General features: G+C 40.3%; 1 protein-coding gene across 1 annotated transcript; it reads right to left on the bottom strand.

The window, feature by feature from the left end:
- Positions 1–17415: 17415 nt before the first annotated feature.
- On the bottom strand, positions 17416–19275 carry LOC147620738 (uncharacterized). Its single transcript, XM_086825006.1, has one exon. It carries the CDS (start codon positions 19059–19061, stop codon positions 17733–17735), a length of 1329 nt encoding a protein of 442 aa, XP_086681132.1. The 5' UTR covers positions 19062–19275; the 3' UTR covers positions 17416–17732.
- Positions 19276–19858: the final 583 nt, after the last annotated feature.

Raw genomic sequence — 19858 nt, forward strand, 5'->3', positions numbered from 1 at the left:
CAACAAAGGATGGTGAAATCAGTTAAAAAATGGGAAACTTCAGAGAAAGAGAAAAATCTAATCAAAGGTTACTTCACCCATGATGGGTGCCTCTAATTTAATCATAGGCTATGTATTCCTAAAAGGACCCCTCTCTAAAGAAGCTAATCCTCCATGAAGCTCATGATAGCCCCACTATAGGGTACCCAGGCTATGCAAAGACCTTGAATGCTCTAAGGAGAAGCTATCATTGGGCATGCTTGAAAAATGATATCCTTCGATACTTGAAGCAATGTCTCTCATGTCCTTTAGAGTTGTTCTGAAGTGAATGCCACTCTAGCATATGTAAAGGCATTCAAGGACTAGAACCAAGGTGCAAGAAAAGTCATGTATTGGCTTTAAAACAGTGTCACAGACACAATGATAAGACATATACATAATGCTAACACTCCAATATTTGCATGGGAGAACCTAATGCAAATGTTCTAGACTAACACAAAGGTAAGAAAGCTACACAACAAAATAAAGAGCTGCACACTGTGGAGAAGAAAAGCATGTCTATCAATAAATATGCTTTAAAGATCAAGAGAATTTTTAAATCCCTTGGTTCTATCAATTTATAGAATATGATGATTTAGTGAGCATCTGCCTAAATGGACTTAGCGAAGCATACAAGCCATTCAAGACCTCAATTACAATCAGGGAGAATATTCCCAACTTCTAGGACTTAGTGTTTATGCTGATCGTAGAAGAAAAGTATGTCTATGAATGAGTTTGCTTTAAAGATCAAGGGCATTTTCAAATCCCTTGGGTCTATCAATGAATCAAACGGAAGATGATGATTTAGTGAGCATCTTTCTGAATGGGCTTGGCAAAGAGTACAAGCTATTCAAGACCTCCATTACAGTCAGGGAGAATGTTCCCAACTTTTGGGACTTGTTTCTATGCTAATCATAGAAGAAAATTCTCTGGGTGAGGACGCTTCTTCACAAAGAAAGAACACATCACAATAGGCCTTCTACTCCAATTCAGGTAGAGGAAGAGGTAGAGGTCATGGTCGAGGCCAAGGTGGTGGCTGACATGGAAACAAAAATTATGGACAAAAACAATCCAATGATTGGCAACAACATCAATAGCAATCAAATAAAGGTGGAAGAGTCTAGTCTGGAGGCAAGGGGAGCAAGAGGAGTTGAGGTGGTTAGCAAAGAAATGAAAGTGCAAATAACATATAGTGCTATTACTGTGGCAAACCAGGGCACATGGTAAAGGATTTATTTAAAAAGCAGAATGAGATTAAGTAGAAAGTTACAGCAAGGCAACTATGCATCATCTAGTAAATAGGGTGGTAATGACAAAAGTGAGTAGCTATTTGTGATATAGCACATGCTTAGTTTCACAACATGAGATGTGTCAAGATTTAAAGATATATAGTATATGAATTTTGGTGCCTCTAACCACATGATCAGTCATGGTGAGTGGTTTAGAGACATGAAGAAAACGAAAAAACTAGTTTATGTAGAAAAAGGTGATGATATTGCACATCCCATTGTGCATGTTAGTAAAATATCATTGTCTATGCAAGATGTCAAAATGAAGTACTTAGCAACTGTACTTCATGTTTCAAATATTACAACAAAGAACCTGGTTTCTATTAGACAGATGGCTGAGCAGGGCCTACCAACTAGTGAGGTTTAATCCTCAAGGATGTTTTGCGGAGTACTTCAAAAATAAGTGTCACTTGGTTGTAAAGGGTAATAGACATGGCAGGATGTTTAGTTTAGATGTGAACATGCTTGAGGTAAAGGCATCCATCTTTGTGCATGGAATAGGTGTCATTGCAGATATTGACATATGGCACAAGCGCATTGGTCATGTGAATATACAGTGGCTGAAGTCTATGCACGCTACCACAAAACAAGGTAGAAATAGCAGTAGAAAATAGTGGGTACTATGAAAATGTGCCATTTTCTACATAAGAAATAGAAAGGACTTATTGAAGTTACCTTTTTGAGGTAGAAATGGCAATAGAAAATGATAGCTATTTCTCAAAGTGTCATTTATTATCTATGACATTGCATGTGAAGATGTTTGCCATTTTAAAGTTATGTTTCTTATGTATGAAATGGTAGTAGAAAATATCTGTCATTTATCAAAGTGCCATTTCTTATATAGGAAATGTCATCTATCTTTGAGGTGACATTTCTTATGTTAGAAAGGCACGCATTTTCTAAGGTGCCATTTCTTATGTAAAAAAATGACAAATGCCATTGTTCAATGGGGATAAAACTTTACAAGAAAGAAAAGTGTTCATGTTTGTATAATCAAACTTTAATATCATACATGACATGTCATGATGGAGAACCAATGACTAGATAATGATCCTGTTGCACACATATGGTGCAATTGTCATGGAAACGCTCATATGTTCAATGTGTCTTCACATATGGATTTTGGATGTTTGAAATATCCAAAACAAGCAAGACTAGGTCTAATTAGGTTATCTTTCTACCATTCATAGCTACAAATGTATGTAGGCTATGTAATGTACAAATAATGTCACTATAAAAGATTCTATTACTTTCAAAACTTCATATTTCTAAAATGCAAGGAGGTAAATGGCATGAAGGAGCTATATATGCATAACGTGTTATCTAAATGCTTTTTAAAGTTTGTATTCCATGACATCTAGGGGTTGAATCAAGCTTTGAGTCATGACTAAAAAAGCTAAATATCAATCTCACAGAAACGCTCATTTTTAACTACATCTCTTTCAATTGGCTCCTTGTTTTGTGCTCCAACCTACCTCTATCTTGAGCTTTTTCAAAACTCATGCCTCCCTTTACACCCTCCCCATTTTTAACTACATCTCTTTCAATTGATTGGCTCCTTGTTTTGTGCTATCAACCTACCTCTATTTTTGAGCTTTTTTAAAACTCATGCCTCCCTTTACACCCTCCCCAAATCTTACATGAGCTATTGGACCAATGGCCCTAAACACCAAAATTTTCTTATAAGCTCCAAACTCAAGCTCCACCTTCACCCACCCAAGTAAATATGCCTCCAAATAATTTTCTCAAGCCTTCTTTCCCTGCTCCCCCCTCCCTCTTTTTGTTTTCCCATAATATGTGTGCTTTATTCATCTTTTATGTGCATTTGTTTCAGTTTCTTAATAGACATTGAAACAAACATCTTCATGTAAACTTACTTACTCTAGATCTCTCTCTCTCTCACCCCTTTTTTCTTTAAAACCTTATAATTTAACCAATCCACTTTTGGTTGTTTCCAGTCCAATTTTAGGCTATTATTTTTAGAACGTTTTAACAGTCTTTTTGCCTTATCTTTTAGCTAGCTATGTCACCCTGCAACATTCAATTTTGAAGGTTATGAAACCCTTTTAGTAGTATTCTCCTTTCTGCAAAACTCAATAGAAGGCATCACCATTCATTCATTATCACAACTAGAGTCATGGCTAGGATGACCCTCGATGCTATCATGCCACACCAAGCACACACACCACACAAGTATTACATGACGCGATGAGACGGACAAGTTTTGAAGACACACCACATTGTGGGAGGTGACAAGCATGACCGACTAACCTATCATTTAATGGCTAAACTTTCAAATTTTTTAATAAAATTGGAGCTTGTGAAGAAAGCTAACAAATTTTCACCATTTTTAGTTATAAAACTGGTGCACTGAGCTACAAAACCCACTCTATCTCATCATTGAATGCCTCCACCTTTTTCTCCTTCATTTAATGCCTCCACTTCCCCACCAAATCAAAGATCTCGTCACTTTCCACATCATCAATCTCGCAACTAAGGGGTGCCAAAAATATTAAATTTTTTTCTCTCATTTTTGAACTTTTTTGCTTTGAAAGTTATCCCAAACCCATATATATGTCAAAAAATCATTTTTGAATCTCTTTTTCCCCTCAAACTTGAACCAACTCTCTCTCTCTCTCTCTCTCTCTCTCTCTCTCTCTCTCTCTCTCATCTCTCTACTTTGAGCTTCTACATAGCCTCACTCTATCTCAACTCTCTACAATCATCTCATCTACTCTCAATTCTCCCTTTCTCTCTCTATTGTGGGATAATGGCCTGCAAACACTCTCTCTCTCTCTCTCTCTCTCTCTCCCCCCTATGACAGCATCCTCCCTCTCTCTAATATCAACTCCTTGAAAGGTTATGGCATGCACTCACTCCCTCTAATCTCAACTCCTATCCATCTCTCTCTCTCTCTCTCTCTCTCTCTCTCTCTCTCTCTCTCTCTCTCTCGCTATCTCTCTCTCTTGATATTCTCTCTCTTGCTACTGTGATCTTAGGGCCTCCTTCTTCTTTTCCACTATCAACTCCTTCCAATCATGGCATTGCATGAAATCACTAACACTAATGTGCCATTGCATTGACGCAAGGTGGATTTGCATGTGCGGGTGTTGGAAGAGTATGCAACTTCGAGCAAGGTTCATCTCACATAGCAGGAGAGGAATGTATATAGATAAGGGGGTCACACTAATGTGGATCTATGGGTTGATGGGGCATTTATACCCAAATGACCCAAGAGCACATTACCCACCCACTTTCAAAGACTTACCATCATTTATTCAGTATGTGGGAGATGGTGAAAATGGGATGCTTGGCTACAGCAAGAGATTAGTAAGAATTGACACTGGTAGAGTCTTCTACTTGTCATCTCACAGTTGCATATGCTCCAAGTTAACCTTGCTAGGGTACACCAAGGCCTACTTTAGGCTCAAGAAAAAATCACCCTTCGTAAGAAAGGTATCACGCACAACCTTTTCTCGCCGCCACCAAAGAGGGTTCGTATAGCAAAGGGAGTGAGCAGTGAAGATGTAAAATGCAGGATTGGGGATTACTACCACATCAACGATACACTTTGCATTACAGCATGGGGAAAGAAGAAGACTGCAGATGGTAATGTTTCATTTGAATTCAATGAGCTCAACAACATTTTTGTTGAAATGCAAAAGCTACAAAAGGCAATGATATTGTTCTATGAGTTTCCTTTTGGATGTAAGTAGGTTTCGTAACCTTGCACACATAATGCAGCTATTCTTGAAGATGAACATGCCAAAGAAACTTGATTGTCTCCTCGTAATCAAGATAGCAAGGCAAGAGTAGATCTGGAGGCACCCTTGCAGAAGGAGATGGATGAAGCAGAAAAGGTATCTCCTTTTACGAGTTGCTACCCATATTTGATATTCAGGGCCTCTAGGGCATGTAGACCCCACATGTATGATCCCATGCCCATCGGAGGCTCAGAAGTGTACTGTCCGAAGGCTCGCCCTCGTGGGAAGCCTTGAATCTACAAAAATTAGGGCTTCCCATGCCAGCCTTCGGACAGTGCACTTCCCAGCCTCTGATGGGCATGGGATCATACATGTGGGGTCTACATGCCCTCCTAGAGGCCTTAAATATCAAATTTGGGTCTATTCTCATCCTCTCCCATGCATTGCATGATCAATGCTTACATCGATTTTATTTTGCAGGAAATTGTGTCTCTTGATGAATTTGCATTGAGATAGAGTGGAAGATCTGGGAGCCAAGGAAGGGTTCAGGGCTCTACACTCAAGGAGTACATTGGCACACTTGCCAATGATGTGATAGTCTTCCACAAGACTTGATCTCTAGGGTATGTGGGGAAATTTTTGAAGATTAAAGCACTTACAAAGGGTGCTGCATTCAAAGTTATTCTGACTAAATCAAGTTTGGAAAAAGCTATTCTACTTCGATGCTCAAAGTTGCTTTACTTTTTCTCAACTCAAAGGTCAGGGCCTTTTTTTCTGTGGTGGCCCGTGGCATTGTTTTTACGGGCGGGGTTACAGGATCCCACTGTCATCAAGGCCGCGAGCTTGAAGGGTTGCATGTTTTGATTCCAGCCATCAAGGCAGCATCAAAGTCTGGAGAGCCTAGTAGTAAGAAGCCTAGGATATAGCTATGATAATTATGTAACTTTGATGACCATGTATTTTTTTATGCTATGAATGGAAATTTGGGTAACAGAGTTTTTTGTTTGATACGTGTCTTGTAATGTATTTTATTAGTTAACTCAAGAAAATAAATTAAAATTACACATGTAAATCAAATAAAAATTGTATCCACTCGAAGACACATATAAATCAACAAATTATATAAACTCAAATTAAAAGAGACTTACTTGCAGCACAAGATAAGAGAAAAGACATTTTTAAATATACATTGAGCTTTACATAGCTTTTGAGAATTACAATCATGTGAGATATACAAAAATAAAACTAAAGATCCTAGCCCAGAGGATCTCTCCAGCATCGCATACGTCGCACCAATTGCATGTCCTTTTCAGTGTGATGGGATGACCCTCTTCACACATGGACAGCTGCAAACACTGTCACCAAAAATGTCCATTGCGTATGCCTCCGCACCCTCCTCGCATGCCTCCACCCCAAAGCTTGGGTTGTCCACCGCGTAGGTAGTGGGCTTGATGCTACGTGAGCCCAGAACCTCCTATCACAATAGCATTGCAGATCCTGCATGATCTCTCGTACCACACATTGGAAGGAGAGCTTCGATATGAGCAGGTTCACCATCTTTTGGTATTTTCTAATCTCACAGAGAGCCACAATGCCAGGCTTCCACCTGCGATGTTGCTGTGGTGGTTGGACGGGGGATACTCCACGTCCCACCTTGGGGGGCCAAACTCTCGTAGCAGTTTGCTTGGTGCGAGTCATGCTCTTGGAGGTGAGAGAGAGAAATGAAAGATGAGAAATGAGGTTAAATGAGGATTACTTCCATAATTATAGATGAAAATTTATATATTTTCTACATTAGCTCAGTACATTAATTTGATACTTAAATTTTAAAAAATAGTTTTCCTTATCAGAATGAGCTCTAATTTTATGTGTACATATAAGTATCATGGAACACCTCCTAGATAAAATATCAACCCCATCAGAGGTCTGTAGGGCCCTTGTCCGAAGCCTCACCACACACGACGGCGGCACGGTGAGCCTTCGGACAAGGGCCCTACAAACCTTTGATAGGGGTGATATTTTATCTAAGACATGTAAACTATATGATCTATGCACATAATAAATTTCAACCCATCCCGATTACTACACACCATGCATCAATTTTTCTGGGAAAAAAATATTATCGTAAAAATTGGCACTTGCACATGAACATGCATGCTCATGATGTAAGCCACATGATCTATGCACAGAACAAATTTCAGCCCATTATGATCTATGCACACCATGCGTCAATTTTTCCTACACATACACATGCACTTGGAAAAAATTTCCAGGAAAATATAAAAATATACACTGACATTAGAAATGAAGAAAACTCAAAATAATGGACAAGTCCGGCCGGTACACAACATTGGAAACAAGGAGACTTAAAATATCCAAATCAGGCACATCACATAAAGTACAACTAGTTGCATAGAACTGAAGGAAAACGTGAAAACACAAAATGATACACAAGCATTTACACAGCTCTTCAAACCATGTCATGGTTAAGGTTGAATGCATCACTATTGTTATGAATCCTATGACAAGAGTGAGATCTGAGGGCTTGACTGTGATACGTTGAGAATGGATGGCTAACCGCCACTGACCATCATGCATGAGATCCACGAAGTAACTTTCAGTCGCCTCTTAAAGAGCAAGCAATGCTTGGGCTGACCATCCCTCCACATTATATGCTTGATCTCTTAGAAAGTACCTATAGTGCTTTCCCCTTTGTAGATCTTGCAGTATTTCTTGCACCAACCTCAAGGCACCTCGAGCATAATCAACTCAGGACTCTTCTGGAACCTCCTAATTTCACGAAGAGCGGTGGTGCCTGGTCTCCATCTTCTCTTTTTATGCGTAGATGGATGAGCATTTTTAGCTGGAGCAATGGGAGCAGCGGGAGGAGCTTGGGCTACATCATTGTCGGTGTGTCAACACGTTCACTAGATCCGGATGAATGAACCGGTGTCTTGGAAGGCATCTTGTTTTCTCTTTGCTTAGTACGTGCCATACTCAAAACCTAGAAGGAATGAAGAGAAATGGAGGAATGGAGAGAAATGAAAAAAGTGCCTTTATTTGTAAATGGAACTTACTATAAGTTATTGACACTTACTTTTAACAAATATCAACACTATCAAAAAGTTATCCATGTTGACTTTAGTAAACACTTATTTTAAAAAAGTTATCCATGTTGACTTTAGCAAACACCTATTCCTTCAAAACATTGGATTGCTCCAATACTCTCATAAACATAAAATGTTATTTCATAATTATAATTCTATCGATATTTCCATTTGCTACCGACTCTCTCTTGGGTTATTAACCATTCTTCATGATGTTCTTTGGCCATGCTATTTTCATATCTTGCTTTCCTCACTTCATATATTGCCCTGCGAATAGCTTCTGTATGATTGGATTTGGACTTTATTAATTTGTCCTCGTATCTTATCTCTATTCTCCTATACCACCATTGGAGTATCTTATCTCTATTCTCCTATACCACCATTGGAGTAATTGCCTCATAGGATTGGAATCATTGATTCCACCTCCATGTGCCGTTGCTTTTTGGAATCCGCCATCAAGCTTGCCAATGAGATCACTCCATGCCTTGTGTGGACCATATCGCCAAACTTCCTTGTTCAGCAAAGTATGGACCATGAGCCTCAAGTATGTGATGCATTCAAAAACACAGGATCCACAATTAAACTCAAAATATTACATTCATAATTTAATTGTAAAAATGAAATGGAGACCACTCTGACCATATAGTGTATAATGCAATTTGAATTCCACACCTCTGTCACATTGAGTTATGAAATTTTCCAACCACCTCTTTAAATGCATTGGCATCATCAGAATTGAATGTCATCTTTTGTAAAAGTGGTCCCAGTTTATCAAGTGCAATCGGCACATTTGCCTTTGCTATCCGCCTTTGTCCCCCATTGCTCTGATCAGGGAAAACTATGTGTAGTTTTTCCATGCTTCATACTTCTTTGGTTATTTTACAAGCAACTTGCCATCTTCGTCTCGTGGTGGAGATAAGAATTTCCTAGCCTTCACTCCCCCAAAACACAGTTTGCATGGTAAATTTCCAATATTTCTTGACTTTTTCACCTTGCAAAAGCAAGTATACAAATCATAAGGTTAAGGCTTACCGCATTTACCATATCTACAACATTCCCCCAATTGAGGTTGATGCCTTCTCGCTCAAGCTTCTCCAAAAGAAAGTACGTGTTATGGTGGTGACGAGCAATGTCCTCCTCTTCTCCCGTTGCCGGCCGACCAACCACTTGATTCTAAAAGTACCATAACATAAAAACAATAAACATAACATAACATCAAATGAAACATACAAGATAAGCATTGATACTTACAAAGTAGACATGGAATGCATCCCAACTGCCGCTTCAAAGGTGAGAGCTTCCTATGCTCCCCATTCGGGATTTCATCGCATCCTCTTGTTACTTGTAGCATTGGGGATTTCTTGCATACTTTTGCTTCTCCTCATTTCAATCCTCGGTGTTGATGTACCAAGGCTTCTCACCCCTTGCCTTCTTTCTCCTAGTCACATCTCCCCGCCAATGTTTCATGATGTCCACCATGTGGTCCTTTATCCACCACCTTATGGGGGGACGACATCACTACCGATGGTGGCCGGCTTGTACTCATCCTTGATTTGATTAATGACTTTTTTTTTCTTAGTTTTATCCAACTTTGGCCATGAAGTCATAAAGTCATTAGCAAAGACAATGTGGCGGATGCGGCTCTTCATCTCTTGCCTGACATCAACCACATTGCCATTGAGAATTGTATAATATGTTTCCCCATCAGGTGTGGGGTGTGTGTCGAAATATTGCAAGATGATCGCGAGCGTGGAGTGCTTCTGGCACTAGATGGGGAAGGATACTCACGTTGGGACGTAGACCCATCCGTGCCCCCACTTGGACAATAACCGCCTCCACCTCCACCTTCATCGAGCGTTGTCCTCTACGAGCATTGGATGAGTGACCTGAGGGAGGGGGGTTCTGGGCAGCTCTTCGTGGGGTTTCTATTGGTAAACTAGGGTTAGCGGTGTTGGTGCCTGATGGTGTGGCCGAAGTGCCCGCTCCTCCCCCAAAATATTGTTGTGCCCAACCATCGCTCTTTGCTCGGGCATGGCTTGTGCTAAACAAAATCCATAAATTGATCAGGTGACATGGCATATGGAGAGAGGGATGGAGAGTAAGCCAGTGTCTCATCTGGAGTGCGGGACATGTCTCTACACACACATAACAAAGCCCACATGGGCACTTGAATAAGAGCATACACGTGAATAAGAGCACATATCTCACAACACACAACAGATGCACATGCAACCAAGAGGAGAGGGGAGAGAGGGCAAAGAAGGAGGCGAACCTGCTTGAGTGGTAAGGAAGTGGAGAAGAGCTTGGGAGAGAGAGAGAACTTGCAAAACAAAGAACAAAGCAAAAAACAGAAACATTCATTATCCCTAAACACACACACACACATCTCACAACCAAGAGGGGAGTGGAGGGAGGGCAAAGAAGGAGGCAAACTTGCTTGAGTGGTAAGGAAGTTGAGAAGATCTTGGGAGAGAGAGAGAACCTGCAAAACAAAGAACAAAGTAAGAAAATAGAAACATTCATTATCCCTAATCACACACACACATCTCACAACCAAGAGAAGAGGGGAGGGAAGGGAAGGCAAAGGAGGAGGCGAACCTGCTTGATTGGTAAGGAAGTGAAAAAGAGCTTGGGAGAGAGAGAGAGAACTTGTAAAACAAAGAACAAAGTAAAAAACAAGAAAATTATCCCTAATCACACACACACACACATCTTACAACACCTGCACATGCAACCAAGAGGAGAGGGGAGTGAGGGCAAAGGAGGCGAACCTAATAATTGAGGGAGGAAAACGCACGCGTGTGCATAAAAATGTAGAAAAAGCGAGGCTCTGTTTTACTATAAAAACCTACACCGTCGAAATCAGGGTTGAAAAAACCGTCGAAAAATAACGTGGAAACAAGCATCAAAAAAATTTCCCACGCTGATTTCGACCACGGTTTCGGCATCCTTTTCGACGGTATTTTCGACGACCATTTCCACGACCTTTTTGACGCTTATTTTCAAATTCAAAATCTTTCCAGATCTTGCATGCCCCCGACATTTCAAATTTCATATCACCAACTTCCACCCTCGTCACAAATACTTAAGGGAAGATCCCCCTCCAAAAATAAGCATTCATTCCCATTGCAAATCAATATGGAAACCATGGATGATGCCACACCCTCAAATTTTGTTGATTTAGAGGAGAAGACACTTTGCCCATGTACTCGCTGCAAATACCAAGTGGCTTGACATCGACGAATTTGCAATGATCATATAAAAAAATGGGAAATATTTCTGGTGGAGCGATTGGAACATCTAATTAGTGGCAATGTGTGCTTCAACAATGACGAACCATTGGATATCCAGCCTGAACGATGGAGACCAACAAGAGTAGGCACAAACGAGGTCATCCAACAACCCGAGGAACTTGAGGCAGATTCGGAGCAAATACTAGAACATGACATGGATGACATGATAAATGCCTTACATGATGGAACAAAAGATCGTGGTTTGGAACACGAAGGGGTAGAAGAAATCACATGACGTGCGGAATACGCTTCCCAACAAGAAGAGAAAATGCTATGCAGGCTTGCTCATCTTCCACTATATCATGGAGCACGTGTCTGTTTTACGTGATTGCCTATCCATATTGAACTTGCAATCGATTTGTGGATGGTCTAATACGAGCAAATTAGTGAGTTATGTACCTTTATATGCATTTTCTTAGCCTGTCTATTTTGTGTAACAACTTATTGAAACATCAAATATTGCCATCAGATAATGAGATGCTAGTGGACCATAGTCGAGCAAAAATAATGTTACACTCAATTGGCATGGACTACAACACACACCATGCTTGTCCAAATGATTGTATTCTTTATCGAGACAAGAATATAACAACGTAGTACAATTTCCACATTATGGTACATCAAGATATAGACAAGATGTGCAAGGATAAAGGGTACTAGCAAAAGTTTTACGACACTTTCCCATCATCCCTCGGATTTAAACAATGTTCAAGTGCAAATCCATTGCAGGAATGAGGACTTGGCACCGTAACACTAGGTCTACGGATGGTGTTATGTGTGTCCCCACAGATTTCCTTGCATGGAAGCACATTGAAGAGAAGTGGGTAGCTTTTCAGGGGAGGAGGCTCGCCATATTCGACTTGGACTAGCGATGGATGGAGTGAATACATTTGGTTTACGAAGTTCATCATGGAGTACATGGCCTTTTTGTCTAGTTAACTATAACCTTCCACCATGGCTAGTGATTAAAAAATGGCATCTTTTATTGTCTTTGTTGATAGTTCTTGGAAAGTACAAGGTGAAGCATGGATGTGTATTTAGCCCCTTTAGTTGAGGAGCTTCGTGTTCTATGGGAGGGCATTGAAGTTCATGATATTTCCAAGAGGTTTGGACAATGTGCGCTAACATTGAGAGGAATACTTATGTGGACTATGCATGATTGGTTTAGCTATGGAGATTGCTCTGGTAATACTGTAGCTTGTTAACATATTATGTTAAGTCATGATTGTCATCCAAACTTACTTGCTACAATCTTTTTTGATGTTCTACAGGGCTTTGAGTGTCAGGGTATGATGGATGTCCATTATGTGGGCCGCAACTTGAGGCTCGGTACTCAAAGTCTATGAAGAAGATAGCATACGAGGGCCACAAGAAGTATCTCCCTAACAACCATCCTTTGCGTGAGGGATTTCTAGGGAGGTCTCCTCACATATGGAAGAGCAGTGATTGGAGGATCTTATGGGAGCTGGATCCAACCTGCACACCTCTAGGAATGAAGCGTCTATCCATTTTCCATCAACTTCCATACTAGAATGACCTTCTAGTGGACCATCTTCTTGACCCAATGCACATTTTCAAGAATATAACCGAGGTGCTTTGGAAAACCATCACAGGAGCAAAGGAGAGCAAGGCACAATGAGATGATTTACAAGAGGTTCATCAACGCATGCAACACTTATAGGCCCAAAATAGAGTAGGTGGGAAGGTGAAGCTACCAAAAGCACCTTGGATCATGACAAAGGAAGAGCAATGGCATGTAAAGAAGTGCATTAGTAAGTTTCGTAACCCTACAGGATGCATGCATTGCTTGAAGGGAGCATTTACAAAGGACGATGAGCTTAGTGGCTTGAAGAGTCATGATTGGCACAAATTCTTACAATTCGTGCTTCCTATAGCCATCAAGGATTGCCTCAACGATGACATTAGAGCAACACTTTACAAAATTGGTGCAGCACTTGGTGCGTTGGATATCATGGAAAGAGACTAGTAGAGACACATTGGAAGGAGCACGATTAAACTCCATCCAGGTTGTTGTAATGGCTGAGAAATACTTTCCAACAAGTATTTTAACCATTCAATTGCACTTGCTAGTTCATGTGGTTGATGAAGTTGCTGCAGCTAGGGTTGTCCATAGCCGATGGATGTTTTTCTTGGAGAGATTTATGAAGAAACTTAAAGGATGTGTTCGTCAAAGAGCTCATCCTGAAGGTAGTATGGCAGCGGGGTGGCTTGTTCAAGAATCACTTGTATATATAACTGAACCAAGATTATGGACACAAGAAGAAGATGATCGACTAGTTAGGGAAGAGCCAGAAGGGAAAGGCCTTGTGAGAACAATGGATGTAGCATTGCGTGAGAAGATCAATAAATTTTGCATCTTAAACTCACATGCTATGGAGAAATGGATCGAGAGATATAACTTGGTGAAGGCTAAAAGGAACCAAGTTCATTTGAGTTTTAGAAGGAGTCGAACAACCCGCACACTACCGTACCCAACAGAACTTGCACTTCTTCCAGACTTCCCTTCTAATAAATGGCTCGAGCAAACTATACAGCAAGCTAAACGCAATGGTGAATCAATAAGTGATAAGGAGGAGGAGCTTGCATATGGTTGTGATTTCCATGTATGTGAGTTTGAGATATCTACGCATTGTCTTTTATGTTGTGCTTTCATGAATTTATACAATAAGAGTACTTATTTATTGTGCTTGCAGTATCGTAAGTTTGGGGCAATTTGGTCATGCGGACGTCACTTTCAAGTAGAAGGAATAGATAAAAAGAGAACAGCATTATTACATGTTAATAGTATAATGATACTAATTACATGCAATTGTGGGTTCCATGGTATTGGTTCACAAGATTTTCATATAAGGACTATAAATTTTTTGAGTCAATCAAGATAAAAATAAAGAGATTTCGGAGTACCATAGCATGCTTGTCCATAGATATAAAACTTAACTAAGTGAATTATTATGTTTCTTCTTATAGCCAAATAAGGCTACGAAAAGTGTACCCTAATGCTAGTGTTTATCATACCATTACGAGAAATATGGACTCTCCATTTTACCCCTTTAGGGGTTTCTCTCACTTCTCTCTCTCTTTAGAAAAAGATTCTAAAATAATGTTATAATATTAGCTCTTGTAGAATCAAGGAGATCTCTTTATATTGTTTTTAAAAGAGATTCATCTATTATTTTATTGTAGGACCACCTATCCTCAAAATTCTCAAATCTGAAATAATAATATTCTATTTGATCTAAAAACGTGAAGCATCTAAGATGTGACACTCTTAAATGCCCACTTGACTTTTCAACTTCTAAATCCTTCCAAAATAGATTGCATTTATGTATTTCAAAATGGAAAAAGTTAAAAAACGGAATAACTTGCACTACAAGAGAATCATTGTTTTTCGACGCTTAGTTTCCATGCCTGGTCGCGTCGTTGATATATACGTCGAAATGGGCATCGAAATATTTGTGGAAACAAGCGTCGAAATAAACGTTGAAATAACAGTGAAAATTTTATTTTTTTTAAATTTAAATTTATATATAATATTTGCTAGTTCCCACCCTGGGGTGTGTTTTAGACTTCTCTTTCTACCTCTTTGCAAGCATATGTGTCTATGAGAGAGAGAGAGAGAGAGAGAGAGAGAGAGAGAGAGGGGGGGGGGGGGGGAGGGAGAGAGGAGGGTAGAACTTCCATCATGCTCTTTGAAGGAGGACAAATGCTAGCTCCTCCTCCTCATCACTAAGGTGCAATTAAGAAAGTGCTCTGTTTTACAATGAAATTAAACTTTATCATCAACTTGCTCGTCCTCAACGAGATCCATGGCTCTAAATAAATCTATTTCTAAAAATACTCCATCATTGTTGTCAATTGGTGGAACCGGTTATCTTGTAGTAGTAGAAGGTAATTCATCCATGTCGTCATACTCTTCTAGCTCTAGCATGAGAGCTGTCGATGCATCATGATCATACTAAGCTTGAATCTCTTCTTCTTCTAGATTATCTCTAGTGTCTGTTTCTCATTCAAGATGTATTTGCTCAATGAGTATACCTTCGTTCGATCCTAATCTAGTGTGAGCCTCACCTACTTCCTCGACTATTATGTCTTCTTCTTGTTCTTCTTGTTGTTCAATAGGTGCTAGTGGTGTATGCTCAACCATCACATGATCTGGGGGGAGTTCCTCAGCATCTAGCAATTCGTCAACTACTATTTTCACCTCTTCAAATAATTGTTTACCACGTGGATTTATTTGGATCACAAATAACCATTTATGATCTGCCGGGTCTTCCACAAAGATGACTTGCTCACAGTGCTCTGGTAGCACAAATGTGTCCTTTTGGTCAGTCCATATCTTTGTGCGGTCTACTTGAAGAAATCCGCACTTGTCTTTGCGTACAGTTACTTGCGTCCGTTGAGTTACCAACTTGAACCATTTCACATCAAAAATGAACATATCAAACTTTCTGAATCCAACCTTGATAATATCTTGGATTGTTCCACAGTAATCCAGCATGCCTACTTTACTATTGCCATCACTTGCACTTGAACGAATTTCTTGCATTAGCCTTCACACCATATCATGAATCTCATGAAACCATCACTAAGCTCATTCATGGAAAATGCGAATCAAAGGGCTTGCTCCACTATCTTACATATTTGGTATGTGAGCTTTTCACCACGAAAAAATCCAATGAAGATATTTGGTATTTGAGCATTTCACCACCCAAAAATCCAATGAAAATAGACTAGGATACATTTTGAAATATGTGGGCTTGGTGGGCTAGCTATTTCAAATTACATTTCACTAATTGATCGCCACTAAAGATGCATTTTTCTTGTGCTATCCATGTACTTTATGACATAGAGGGTTTGAAAAAGAGAAAAAAAGGAGGATGATCATGTTACCATTGTATTATAAATAAGAAAAGGCTACACTTTTGCATTCAAAGGTGATATCTTTTTATCGATTGAAAAATCTAAATTTGCATGAAACTTTATCATTGTGCAAGACTATGAAATGGATACATTCACACTTGCATTTTTTATAAATCCTAATATAACCACCAATGCCCATGGATTTTTGGGGTAGTGGGTTGTTTTTGACTCGTTGAGTCATGCTCACCAGGTCACGTAGTGTAAGGTTTTTCGTTTTAAAGAAGGCACTATTGTTTGAAGTTGCATTAATGAACCTTGAATTTATTACTAGATCTACTTCACAAGATGCTATGCTTACAATATTTTTTATTACCATCGTACATTAGTAAATCAAATCATCATGTGTTACTAGGTATTACAATTTATGTTGATTTGCTCACCTGAAGCAAGGATGTTCTACCATAGAAACCACGTGTATTTTTAGCTTGCCTTTTGTAAAAGGTAGGACTAAGAGATAACTTAATACTTGCTCAAAGAACAACTCAAAAAAAGCTAAAAATCAATCAATATAATTTAATATGCTAACATCCTTTCTCTCATCCCTCTCTCACGTAGCTCTCTTCTATTTTTTTTCTCCTCTCTCTCTCTCTCTCTCTCTCTCTCTCTCTCTCTCTCTTTTTACCTAAGTTTGAAACCCCCTGACTGTGTGATGTGCTTGGGATACATTAAAAGAATTTTCTTGTTCTTGTTCTGCGCTCTCTCATAGTCGGGATTATTCCCCATACATAATAAGAATCTTCTTCTTCTTCTTCTTCTCTCTCTCTCTCTCTCTCTCTCTCTCTCTCTCTCTCTCTCTCTCTCGTAGTTGGGATTATTCCCCATACATAATAAGAATCTTCTTCTTCTTCTTCTTCTTCTCTCTCTCTCTCTCTCTCTCTCTCTCTCTCTCTCGGATACACACAAACATACATCTTCCTTCCCCTTTTTCTTCTCTATCTCTCTCTCTCTCTTAGAGCCTTATAGAGAAAATCTTCTCTTGTTTCATTGTATATTATTATGAAAAGGGAAAAAAAACATGTGGAAGTTAAAGACGATTGAAATGCCAAAAAAACATCATCAAGAATCACCGTAAAGGTTCTCGCGGACCCTTGTTTTATACTTAAAAATACAAAATTTGGCCGACAAAATATACATGCCAATGATTAGATATTTTGTCTCCTGAATTTTGAAAGACAATAGGGCGTCCGTCGAAAGGTAACCATGCTGTGGCTGTGGTCGGAGAGATATACGGTAGTATTTCATTCAATAATTAATACACATCACTGGTGATGTAGGCCAAAACATCCTCAGTTACAAAGTGCAAGGCAACTTATCATTCTTGATTTTGATGGATTAGCAATGAGAATTGGAAAAAAAAAACACACACACACGTGTGCTTCATCAAGACTTCGGGTTGAGCGCATGCAGGCCTTTCATGGAGCTGTAACTCTTGGACGTGAAGCCCAAGCAGCCCAACAAGCCATGCTTGTATGGTAAAGAGGTCTTCTTCTTCATCACCTCTGCTTGAGCCCTCTTAGACGCATACTGTTGATTCAATGGAGACCTTGCCACATTTGAGGTGCTCTTGCTGTGTAATTTCCTGTCTAGCTTGCCTCCACCATTCTCCAAACTAGAGGTGCTCTTGCTGTACACTTCATCCCCACATTTGTTCATGGTCTTTCCTCCAAATTTACCCCAATTTAGGGGTCCCCCAAAATGGTCTCCACATTTGGCCCTCCTACCAGATGACTCGTGTACCCTACTATCCCCCATATTTAGCAGCTCTTTTAGCGTCCGGCTCATTCTCGTCCTTCTATGTCTACATGCACACTTGCACTTGCCCTCTACATCATCAACTGATGAAGTATTGGTGTAAATCTCACTTTCAAAAGATGGCCTGGGCTGCATCATATCATCCATATGAAACACTCTCAGAGGAGATAAGGACCTTGCTCTCCTATGGCCACCTCCACAGTGTTGCATTGTTCTCATCTCATCATAATGTGCATTTGCACTTGCATTTGTTGTATCCTTCCTACCCATGCTTTTCTTCCATTGCTCCAAAGCACTTGTGGTGGGCTTTGTGTGCCCCAACCTCTGGTTCATTGGCTGCTGCTGCTGCTGCATCTGTGCAGACAGTCCATGTGATTGCGATCCCCTGCAATCATTATCATAATCTGCAGAGATTAAGGAATCATAATAGCCATCATAATCTGCATGAATAGCTGAACATGAAATATCTAGCTCGGAGGAGCAATAGAGTCTATTCAACGGCCTGATTTTGCCATTATGGAAAAGCTCCTCTGCAGTGGACATGGGAGGGGTAGGTGGCCCTCCATCAGCTTCAGAAAACCTTGCACTGAAATCAAAATCAGAGCCTTCCAAAGAGAAAGAGAGATTCTCCTCTTCATAGTCATCAGCTGATTTGAATGAGGACGACTCATCCTTGCTGCAAAGCCCACCTCTCTCTTCCCAAGAAAGACTAGGGGGCACATTTACATAGGCCATCACTGTTCTCTCAGATTTTCTCATGTCAAAGCCACCTCTAGTAGGGCTTGTGGGTGCCCTAGACAGGTAATATCCCAAGCTAGTGCTTCCTCTAGGGCTTGAAGGTGCACTTACAAAAGGGGTAGAAGTAGTGCTAGAATCTTTGTCTGTGTTGTTGTTGTCTTTGTTGTTGTACTCTCTCCTTGTTGATGATGATCTCCATAGCTGCAAAGCTGCCTCCATACTGAAAGGCTACAACACTTCGGCAAGCAAGCTATGGAGGCTTGAATGGTGTAGAAAGGGAGTACTGTCAGAGGCTATGGCAACTACAATATATAAGGGTGTAATCATCAGCCATAGCTGAGAGGTTGAGAGAGAGAGGGAGAGAGAGAGAGAGAGAGGATAAGAGGGTGTTATGATAGGCTAAAGAGGTCAAGCTTTTAGAGGCTGAGAGAGAGAGAGAGAGAGAGACGTAAGGGAGTACGATTAACAGCCACGCATAGGTGAAGTTCTAATTAGAGACTCAAGAGATCTAGAGAGAGGTGGTACGTGATGTAGAGAGAGAGAGCTATTGGAGGCGTGAAGACTAGCCAGAGGTAACCTGTAGGAGGCTCAAATGGTGGACAAACACACAGAGACACACATGACATGACACAACACACACACACACACACACACAGAGAGAGAGAGAGAGAGAGAGAGAGGGGATCAGTGAAGACACACACACAGAGAGAGAGAGAGAGAGAGAGAGGATCAGTGAAGAGAGCAACGCAGGAATTGTTAGGGAGATCCTGGCTAAATAAAGGGCTGGCAGAAGAGGAGATCTGGCAAGTTGGCAACGAACAGAGTAGTGGTCGTGGCGATGCAAATCCTAGAAGGGGGGAGTAGGAGAGAGAGTCGCAGGCCAGTACGTGAGAGTAAATGCAACTTAACTGTAACTGTAAACGAGGTGGTCACGGGTCATGCCCATAATCCCCGCTATTTTGGAAGGCGGCCGCTAAATTTGGGCCCCCCCTTCAGGCCTCCTGACCACCTTTTGC

The sequence above is a fragment of the Cibotium barometz genome, chromosome 31 (assembly GCF_041138505.1).
Source record: "Cibotium barometz isolate CiBa-2024 chromosome 31, ASM4113850v1, whole genome shotgun sequence".
NCBI classification, from domain to species: domain Eukaryota; kingdom Viridiplantae; phylum Streptophyta; class Polypodiopsida; order Cyatheales; family Cibotiaceae; genus Cibotium; species Cibotium barometz.